Raw genomic sequence first — 9915 nt, forward strand, 5'->3', positions numbered from 1 at the left:
AATTCTTTATTCTGATTGGTCAATCAAATACCGGTATTTTTAGAGTCAAATCAAAGTGCAGTTATCAAATTATATTTCAAAATTTAAAAGTCCAACAAATTTTTTTTCCAAAAATTGAGGATCAATAGAAAATAAAATTTGACCAATCGAGGTAAAAAAATATTCTGATTAGTCAAATTTCAATCTTTACTTTTCTTTCTTCAATACGAGCTTTGGAGTAAAGTATTAGCGTTTGATTGACTAATAAAATAGAGTGTATATCAATTGGACACAATGCTTATTGGCCAATTTAAAATAAGGCTCTTTGATTGGTCAATCGTGCTGGTTACCCTAGGTACCAGTCGATATGAATGGTTGTGTCTAATTGTACTGTGTTCAAATGAGCTTCTTCAATCAAAATAAAAGAAACAAAAATTTTCTTGATTGGTCAAACGCTACTCTATTCCAAGGAGTAGTTTTGAAACGTTATCCAGAAAATCTTCATCTTTTAGGTATTTTTTATATTTAAGTTCTTATTATAATATTAATAATGCATCTTTAACACCAATTAATTCTTTTGATTTAAAGAAAACACAAATATAATTTAAGCAAATTCTTGCTCATACGTCATATACGCGAATGTGAAAGTGACGTTTGACACTTTGAAAACAAGCCATATGATTCCTCTGAACGATATAAACCAACGTTAACCTTCGCAAATGGAAGTTTCGTGGAAACCAGCGAAATCGGATACATCTCGTGTGTAATCTCGTACGTATTTGTGCAACTTGTATTGTACTCCACGGTTTCTCCCGTTGTTTATGCAAAGCTGCGGGTGATTTGACTTCTTAAAGTGTGACGTGCCAAGTGTTTGCTCAGGAATTACAAACACGATCGGAGGTCTTTCTGGAGAGCGCGGTAAGTGATCGGAAAATCGATTAGCTATTGTTTGACAAAGGCAAGTAGAAAATTGTGATATAACGAGCGTGAAAAGCGTTGTGTGCACAGTAGCTGTGCACTGTGTCATAACAAGGGCGGGGATGTTATTCGAGATGCGGGTCGTTTCGTAATCGGCAGCGCGTATTCGGGCAACGGCCTTCGACGCGAAACGCGCGTTTGTTTCGTCATATACGGGTCCATCGTCAATTCAATGCGCGAGATTATCTCCTTGGACTTTCTCTCTTGCTTGAATGGGATCAGCTGAGATTCACACACGTGAAATAATAATCCTATTATGGATCTTATCGTTTTGTATTACATTCCTACCTACAATGACTGTTCCATTTTTAGAATTACGTGGCATGATATGTATATTACGATAGACTAGAAAAAAAACTATAAAAAAAAGTAATATATATCATATTGTTCAGTTTATTATTCAGGTTTTTTAAATTAAAATTTTTTTTATTTTATATTAATTTTTAACTGTTAATATTATTTTTGTAGAACATTAAAATAATTATTTTGCACGATAATTTGTTTTTAATATGATAGGTTTTTTTAAATTCACAATAGACAAGATTAGATTGTTTTAAAGGGATGCTGGGCTATCGACCGAGTTCTAACAAAACAATATATTTGCTTAATATAAAAGTTGCAATTTATACACATAAAATAAAATAGGTGATTCCGAAATGTTGTTGAAATGTTGTTACCGTACAATATTTTCTGCAACGAAATTTTTTTTATCTAGGCTTCTAAGCTCATTTCTAAAAAAGTTCACAAATATTCTTTCATGCAATTCTGTCCCGGAACTACCTATTTTATTTTAGAACTCGGTCGGTAGTCCAGCATCCCCTTAATGTCACATTTTTTACTTTTTTACATCAGATCAGATAACGCAAGTCAAATAAACTAATAAACATTAATGTAATTGTTTACATATATTTTTTTAACAGATAAATGAGCGCTATGCATAAGAACGGACCCCCGCCACCTTATGAACCGCCTCCATATGCACCGCCTGCTTACTCTCAAAATGTAGGAGGAGTCCCACCTGCCAGTCCATTTACGCCAGCGCAAGCTTGTAAGCTTGATAAAAAAATATTGAATATAGATATTTATATATTTAATTTCTATAATTAATACAAATATACATATTTCTTACTATGTTATTATTCTGTAGATGCAAATGGACCAACTATAGTTACAACCATTGTCCCAGTTGGACCACATTCAACCCACACGATTTGCCCACATTGCCATGCTGAAATAGATACAACGACAAAGACAGAACCTGGCATGATTGCTTATATTTCAGGAATTATAATAGCGCTATTGGGGTAATTATTAAAATACATATATGTAGATTTATATTGTGTAATGTGTAAAATTATTTCCATTTTTTTTTTTTTTTTGTATATTAGATGTTGGTTGGGTTGCTGCTTGATTCCTTGTTGCATCGATGAGTGCATGGATGTTCATCATACTTGCCCGAATTGTAAAGCGTATCTGGGACGTCATAGAAGATAAGCAAGTGGATTGCATTAGCATCCACAAATTGCATTTGAATGTTGAAATATCTTTACAACACTTGATTACAATTCCAACAGACATTAAGCTTGATATTGAATTTTGGGAATTACTTTTTGATTAATAAAATACCACACATACAGATTGTAACTTTACACCAATCAGCTATATCTTGAAAATGAGGAATGCACAGTAGTTAAGGAATTAGACATATTCTATACAAATATTAATATCTACAAGATAATCTTATTGCATACAATTTGGTATAATATGTTGCAGATATTTTTGTAAAAATATTTATTGCTTTTTATACAGTTGTGCGCAGAATTTTTAGCAAGCATGCTATTTCAAAGCAAATTTATTTTATTTGAAAAGAAAATATTGTATTGCTGTGTGCTTCCAAAAATTTACATCTTTAATTTTAAGAATTAAAAAAATTCTTCAATTTTTTAATTTAATATCTTCCAACATAAATAGACACCAAAGATTATCTGTGTGGGGCATTGATTTTTAAAGATTTTCTATAATTTTTAAAGTTAACTATGATTAATATTTTATGCTTAGACATTTTCTGAAGCGTAACAATTGTGGCATAATATTATGAGTGTCACAAAAATAGGCAGCGGTACACGCAGCTATTTCTTTACTCAAATTATTCTATAGAGTAATTAATGACGTCTATTTATCGTCAAAATATTGATAATCAAGCTTAATTAATGTAGATAACTTATGATATTTTTATTCATTAATGGAGATAGATGGCAGCCAATATATCATGCATGTGCTTGAAAATTTAGAAAACTTGCTACACTTGTCAAAAAATTTTGTTTAAAAAAATATATAATTTATATATATCTTATTTTTAAATCGTAAAAATATTAAAAAATGGTCAGATATTTTAGCATATAACAATAGGTTTGAAAATAATGATTTTGAAAATAATGATTTTGAAAAATTAAATTTGTTCTTGTTTTGAAGAATTTACACGAATTTTTATAATAAAATGTAACAATAGCGATTAGCACATAAAGTATTTGCTATGCTTATTTTTTGCACACAGTGCATCGAATCGAAATTGCAACGAGACTAGACCTCATGTGCTCTTATATTACAAGCTATTTCTATTTTATTACTATGTAAAAGAAGTTATGACCAACAAAACAAATATTAAAATGCAAGAAATATATGCACATATATAACTTTTAATAAAAAAATATATACATAATACTTGTAATAAAAAGGAATGAGATTATTGTGCAATAATAAAATTATTTTACTCTATGCAATGTTTATAATTATCCTATCACGATACACACAAGTGTTATATATACACACATGTGTGTGTATATATATATATATGTTATATATTTTTTCTAAGAATAATAAAATAGAAGAGCAATACTTATTGCAAATATCTTCCACATTATATTAAAAAAAAGTTTATTCTATTTTGCATGTAAACCGTATATTCCTGATCTACAATTTATGGATAAACTAATTGGTTCATGTTTGTGCTATATCCTGTTTTATCATCATCGAAAGTGGATTTGCTTGTGTGATTGTGATTCGAGTCATAACTTCAAGAGGGCGATTTATATTTTCGTGCGATGTACAATGTGATAAAAGGCGGGAACAAGAAACGTCATGTAAAAAGTTTGGTATTATAATAATGTCAGTCATTTAGTTAATTTTTACGCATATATTTCAATCGATTCTGCTTATTAAATTCCTGAGATGGCTGATGAATTTCCAAATCCGGATGAAGAATTCGATTTTGTCTGTCAAGCAGATTTTGAAGCTCTGAGAGAATTAGAGGGTAATTTTTTTATGTGATTCTTCATTAATGAAGAAGTTTATTATTTTTCTGCATATTCTTTACATTCTATTATTTTCACTGTATTACATTGAATATCTTGTTAAACTCAAATTACATAATTGGTTATATTTGTTTGAAGAACTTGAGACATTGGCACAACCTGGTCCTAGCAGAGTATCTCAAACAGCAAGTAGTAGCAAAGGTCAAGGCATTAAAACTTCCAGTTCTGTTAATTTTGATAAAGTTATTGACAGTGATGCAGCTAACAATAAAAAAAAACGCGGCTATGAAGAAATATATGGTGATAGTACACCTAACAGTAGTAAAAAACGTAGTTATGAAGAATTGTTTGGCGATATATCTGATATCTTAGCGACAGATGTTTCAGGTAATTAACGGAAAATTGCAAGCTTGATTATTTTTTGAATATTATTAGAAAATTTTATTTTTTAGTTGATGTTAATCTTGTTGAGGAACCAAAAGAAAAGAAGCTTCGTTGGGATCAGCCTGAAGATGTGATTAAAAAAATATTAGATGCAAGACAGTTACTACATGATGGGGATGCAGTGATGAAAACAAAATATGATGAAAAGTAAAAAAATTAGTGAAATATATTCTACATTATAATTTTTATAATATATTTACATTTTCACATTTTTATAATATATTTATAATATTTTTACATATATAATGTAGAGTATAATATCTGGTTTAACCTATATTGTATTTATGTTTAACAGCAAGAAAAATTCCATTTCTTTACGAGTTCCACCGTGGAATTTTGTGGCGGTCACGAGATTGTATGATTCCCAGCGCTTATACATCAGAGTTAGAAATGCACAAAAGGACCAAATTAAACAGACTAAACGACCGATTACTAATCTGTTGTCAGTGTCTTACAACCAATTAAAAGCTCAAGCTCAAGAAATTGTATGTCTATTTTGGGATTTTTTTATATTATTTTATTTTTGTTATAATAATATTTTTTTGCATTATAGATGGCGATAAAAAATGAGTTATCAGTACAGCCAGTATCCAATTTGTGCGATACTAATAACATAATTAATGACGAATTATGGGTAGATAAATATCGTCCTCGATCGTATTTAGAATTACTTTCGGACGAAACGGTTAACAGACAGCTATTATATTGGCTGAAGCTTTGGGATAAAATAGTATTTCATCGAAATATCGTAAAACCAAAGAAGAAACAGCTGTCTACGTTTGGAAAGAAAAAAGATATTGAAGATGAAAAAGATATTGAGGAAGTGGATAGCAAAGGATATCCAATAAAAAGGATAGCCCTACTGAGTGGACCACCTGGATTGGGAAAAACGACTTTAGCACATATAGCAGCCAGACATGCTGGTTATAATGTCGTAGAAGTCAACGCGAGTGATGAAAGGACTCCTGATACGTTTAGGTAATGCATAAAACTTTATATACAATATTCTTACATTCGAAAATCATATAACATTTTTGTTCCAGACAGATTCTTCTTGCATCAACAGAGATGAAATCCGTAATAGGTGCGGATCCCCGACCGAATTGTTTAATTTTTGATGAGATTGATGGTGCACCAGCTGCGTCCATCGAACTGCTCTTAAAATTCGTTCAAGGTAAATTAGTATCGAAAACTAAAAAGAACAAGGGACAATCGGAGAAAACGTCCGATGGTTGTGCACGTCCTGTAGTGTGCATCTGTAATGAACCATATGCACCAACGTTAAGGTAATTCTTCAACTAAACGCTAAATAAAATAGTCATACAGTTTAAAAACGTAATATGCTTGGATTAAAAAAAAGAACAATAATCTATTTTAAATAAACTTAATTAAATTTATACAGAACGTTAAGAGCTGCTGCTATAATAATTCCGGTACCGGAAGTAAGTCCTTTAAGATTAGCAGAACGTTTAATGGAGATAGCGAGAAAGGAAAAGTTAAATGTAGACTTTGGTGATCTTGTAAAAATAGCAGAAAGGTCTGGTTGTGACGTTCGAGCTTGCGTAGGGGCATTACAATATATGGGTGGGGCTAATTTAAAAGAAAATATATCTCTAGGCTTGAAAGATACTCGTAAAAATTTATTTGATTCGTGGAAAAGTATATTAACAATTCCTATGAACAAGGAAGGGATGATTACTGTACCTGAGAGAATCCAGAATGTATTGAGAACAGTGCAAAATGGTAATTTTGTAAAATTAATTTTACGCATTTTAATGTGTCAGTATAGATTGTAATTTTCCTACATTATATTAGAAAAATGATTGTTATTTAATAATTTATAAAATAAAAATATATATTTTTTACTTATTTAGGTGAATCAGAAAAATTGGCACAAGGAATATTTCATAATTATCCTGAAGTCTGTGATAAGAAACTGGGTAATGTATCCACGTCCCTGGAATGGTTTCAATTTTACGACTTAGTAACATCGCTTGTTATACACAAGCAAGTTTGGTCACTTATGCCTTACACGAATTACGGATTTATTGCATGGCACTTGCATCTTGCGCGAACGCAAAAAGTGAAATTGTCTTATCCTACTATTACTAACGAAGTAAGTATTAGCTGATTCAGAGAAAATTTTTAAATTAGTCAGAAATTTGTGCGTATCTTTTTTTTCATGTAATAAACTTATTTCAAAAACTAATATATGAGTTTATTTAAATTATATTAGGCATTATATAATACATCTATCTAATATATCTTTTAATAGAGATGTTAGAATTGATTTATATATATTCTGAGAAGTGTTTTAAACGTTTAATTATATTGCGATTCTCGCCGCTCACAACAATAATTTTTTTTCAGGTAATTCAGAAATCAGCGAAAAATACAGGTATTTTAACGGCGATACGAAGAGTCTGCGGACGCGATGCTCTCACTCTAAGTACGGATATCGCTGGTTTTTTACCAGACCTCCTAGCACCCAAATTACGTACAGTGCCTTCTCATTTATATTCAGCGAAAGAGAAAGCTGATCTCGCTAGAATAGTAAACGTGATGCTTGATTTTGGTTTATCATTTGTGCAAGAAAAGAATTCTCAAGGAGGCTACATCTATAATTTAGATCCGTATGTTGTAATAATGACACAACAATAAATAATGCACACATACGTATGTTTCAGCATTTTATTTAAAGTTTATAAATATTTTTAGTAACATTTTGGAAGTTGGAGTTTTTCCCAATTGCAACCCGCATCGATATCTCGCGTACGCGGTTCAACAAATAATTACGCAAGAATTGGAGGTTGAACGTTTAAGGCGGGCAAGTATCTTGACGGGACTTGGTGCAGTTAGCTTGTCAGAAAACATGGCAAATTCAGGAAAGTCCAAAACTACAGAAAATAATAAAGATAATAAGAAGGATAAATCTTCTAATCCACCGAATGGCACAAAAGCGGGAAAAAGTGCAACGTCGTTAAAGGAAGTAGTAAGTCTTACACATCTTTTTTCTTGAATATTTATATAATTGAAAGATTTATTATTGTATAATATTAACTATATACGTAGTTAAGCAATATATTTTTTCATTTTACATTAAAAACTTTCAGGTATATAAAGATTTTTTCGGGAATATTATTACAAACGAGAACGAAAATAAAATGACGAATCGTATTTCTCCAAAATCGCAAAAGGGATATTCCCTAATGCAGAATATTTTGACAAAACACGGAATATGGTACAAATATAAAGAAGGTTGTAATAACGCTGTTCGCCGAAGTGTATTCATGGAGAAACTTTTGTAAATAGAAGTATGTTCGAAAATAGTTTACAATAATTATACGAAATTGAAAATTTTGATAATAAATTAATTTAATTGCAGACATATTGCAATTTATATTAAAGTTGGCTCTTTGTGCCTTTATTCCTTTTAAAAATATGGAGATATATTTTATATCCTTTTTCTCGTTTTTTTAACTTTGCAATATATATATATATCTAATTGTAAGCTATATATATGCACAAGTATAAATATACATATATAGCTTACAATTAGAACTATTTTACTTGAACAAAATGTTTTAAAAAAATTTTACAGTACTGATAAAAATATATATATTTATGCATAATATTTTAATTTAATCATCTAATCTCTGTTAAAATTTGATGAGTAGTACTAACAATAAAGATGCAACGATGTGCATTTTGTTTAGATTAGAATATAAGTATATGTATCTTATGTGTGGATGATTGCAGATTGCAGATGTATATATATATATATATGTGTGTTAGATAAGATTCTTTAGGTGAGAGCAAGTGAGAGATAGGGTGGTATTCGACGAAGTGTCGTCGCCAATCATAGCTTCTTTAGTTTGCATTTCATACGGTTTGATGACCGCAATAACGTTATAAGAAATAGATATAAGAAATAAATGTGAGATTCATCGAAACTGTTTTCCATTACTTGTCAATTTTAGTTGGAAAATAATGCAAATGGTATGTTGATCATTTATAACCTATCATTTATATACTTTATTTATTTTATTTCGTTTCACTTTTGTATATTCGTGATTTATTATCGTATTTAATTTAATTTTACTTAATTTTTTCATATATATTCCTATTTATATACATATTTTTTAATTTATATTTATATTAGCATTTTTCATTCAGAAAGAGTATCAAATACATTATATAGTAATTCACTTTTATTTTTTCCTTTCTATTTAACATTTAAGGAGGAGAAAAGAGAAGTCCCATCGAAATTAAGGACGTTTTTAGCAGTTGATGCTTATTTAACTAATGCTTTTGTTAATTGGGCACAGCAATTTTTATTTTTGAGGCAACTGAAAACATATCACGTGTTCTTAAAGGTAAAGTTAATTATTCTTTTAAACAGTTAAAATAATCCTAATTAATTAAATAAAATAATAAAACACTACTAATATATTTATTTATTTTTTATCTGCTTAGATATCATGTCATAGTATAATATGGCTGGCAACTAATCTGGTCTTAATCTGGACTTTTAATATTTCAAATTTATATCAAATGCAAGTCAATCTTTTCATAGGTAAGTTTAATGTTTAAAATAATATCAATCATATTTGAGAATTATATTAAAGTGAGAAATTGCATATATGTGTGTTTCAGGTTTATTGCTAGATATTATTTTAGTCTCTGTATTAAAAGCGGTAGCAAGAAGGAGACGGCCTACAACTAACGACAATCTCTCTCCCAGTAAAGATTCTTTTCCATCTGGAAATGCGTCACGTGCTGCATTCATCACATATTTTTTTATCATTTTATGGCCTGTGCCCTTAATATGTATGCCGCCATTATTAGCATGGTCCTTTTCCATATGCATGTCCAGGCTTCTGAAGAGGGAACATCACATAGGCGATGTTTTGACAGGGATAGCTCTTGGTATTTTCGAAGGTATGCTAATAGGATACATATATTTGGAACAAGAAACTTGCACCAATTTAGTTTGGTGGATTACTGATGAAAAAATATCTGGAGCTGAGTATGATGTTTAATTATATTTCCTGTAGTAAGAAATATTCCACATTTTTTATATTGTTAAGTTTATACCACTATTCATTGTATGTGTGATTACTTAGACAACATTATCAAAATAATTTTGTGAAATACGAGTATATATATTTTATATATTTCAATATACATGTATATATATATA

General features: G+C 29.9%; 3 protein-coding genes across 7 annotated transcripts; all 3 read left to right on the forward strand.

The window, feature by feature from the left end:
• Window positions 1-648: 648 nt before the first annotated feature.
• LOC140676492 (LITAF domain-containing protein) lies at window positions 649-3732 on the forward strand. Of its 5 annotated transcripts, none has more exons than XM_072911604.1 (4): window positions 649-750; window positions 1878-2005; window positions 2105-2261; window positions 2346-3732. In XM_072911604.1, the coding sequence occupies exons 2-4, from the start codon at window positions 1882-1884 to the stop codon at window positions 2449-2451; spliced, it is 387 nt and encodes a 128-aa protein (XP_072767705.1). In that variant the 5' UTR covers window positions 649-750; window positions 1878-1881; the 3' UTR covers window positions 2452-3732. The 5 variants fall into 5 exon arrangements, with proteins under 5 accessions (XP_072767705.1, XP_072767704.1, XP_072767703.1 ...); XM_072911603.1 differs by lacking the exon at window positions 649-750 and adding an exon at window positions 757-937; XM_072911602.1 differs by lacking the exon at window positions 649-750 and adding an exon at window positions 757-897.
• Window positions 3733-3841: 109 nt separating this feature from the next.
• Cutlet (chromosome transmission fidelity protein 18 homolog) lies at window positions 3842-8132 on the forward strand. The gene is made up of 11 exons (XM_072911585.1): window positions 3842-4267; window positions 4407-4655; window positions 4721-4859; window positions 5008-5197; window positions 5266-5690; window positions 5756-5998; window positions 6115-6455; window positions 6587-6828; window positions 7083-7345; window positions 7431-7704; window positions 7826-8132. The coding sequence occupies exons 1-11, from the start codon at window positions 4186-4188 to the stop codon at window positions 8018-8020; spliced, it is 2643 nt and encodes an 880-aa protein (XP_072767686.1). The 5' UTR covers window positions 3842-4185; the 3' UTR covers window positions 8021-8132.
• Window positions 8133-8392: 260 nt separating this feature from the next.
• On the forward strand, window positions 8393-9896 carry LOC140676491 (polyisoprenoid diphosphate/phosphate phosphohydrolase PLPP6-like). The gene is made up of 4 exons (XM_072911601.1): window positions 8393-8711; window positions 8954-9088; window positions 9189-9288; window positions 9369-9896. Exons 1-4 carry the CDS (start codon window positions 8703-8705, stop codon window positions 9752-9754), a joined length of 630 nt encoding a protein of 209 aa, XP_072767702.1. The 5' UTR covers window positions 8393-8702; the 3' UTR covers window positions 9755-9896.
• Window positions 9897-9915: the final 19 nt, after the last annotated feature.

Source organism: Anoplolepis gracilipes, chromosome 2, assembly GCF_047496725.1.
Source record: "Anoplolepis gracilipes chromosome 2, ASM4749672v1, whole genome shotgun sequence".
In the NCBI taxonomy this organism is placed as follows: Eukaryota; Metazoa; Arthropoda; class Insecta; order Hymenoptera; family Formicidae; genus Anoplolepis; species Anoplolepis gracilipes.

What these genes read in the sequence shown, in the direction of transcription:
- LOC140676492 (XM_072911604.1), top strand. Translation starts at nt 1,882, where the DNA reads ATGAGCGCTATGCATAAGAACGGACCCCCGCCACCTTATGAACCGCCT. An exon ending in ATTTACGCCAGCGCAAGCTT is followed by an intron (nt 2,006 to 2,104) that starts GTAAGCTTGATA and finishes ATTATTCTGTAG; the next exon opens with ATGCAAATGGACCAACTATA. An exon ending in ATTATAATAGCGCTATTGGG is followed by an intron (nt 2,262 to 2,345) that starts GTAATTATTAAA and finishes TTTGTATATTAG; the next exon opens with ATGTTGGTTGGGTTGCTGCT.
- Cutlet (XM_072911585.1), top strand. Translation starts at nt 4,186, where the DNA reads ATGGCTGATGAATTTCCAAATCCGGATGAAGAATTCGATTTTGTCTGT. An exon ending in AGGACTCCTGATACGTTTAG is followed by an intron (nt 5,691 to 5,755) that starts GTAATGCATAAA and finishes TTTTTGTTCCAG; the next exon opens with ACAGATTCTTCTTGCATCAA. An exon ending in CAACGTCGTTAAAGGAAGTA is followed by an intron (nt 7,705 to 7,825) that starts GTAAGTCTTACA and finishes AAAAACTTTCAG; the next exon opens with GTATATAAAGATTTTTTCGG.
- LOC140676491 (XM_072911601.1), top strand. An exon ending in CATATCACGTGTTCTTAAAG is followed by an intron (nt 9,089 to 9,188) that starts GTAAAGTTAATT and finishes TTATCTGCTTAG; the next exon opens with ATATCATGTCATAGTATAAT. An exon ending in GCAAGTCAATCTTTTCATAG is followed by an intron (nt 9,289 to 9,368) that starts GTAAGTTTAATG and finishes TGTGTGTTTCAG; the next exon opens with GTTTATTGCTAGATATTATT.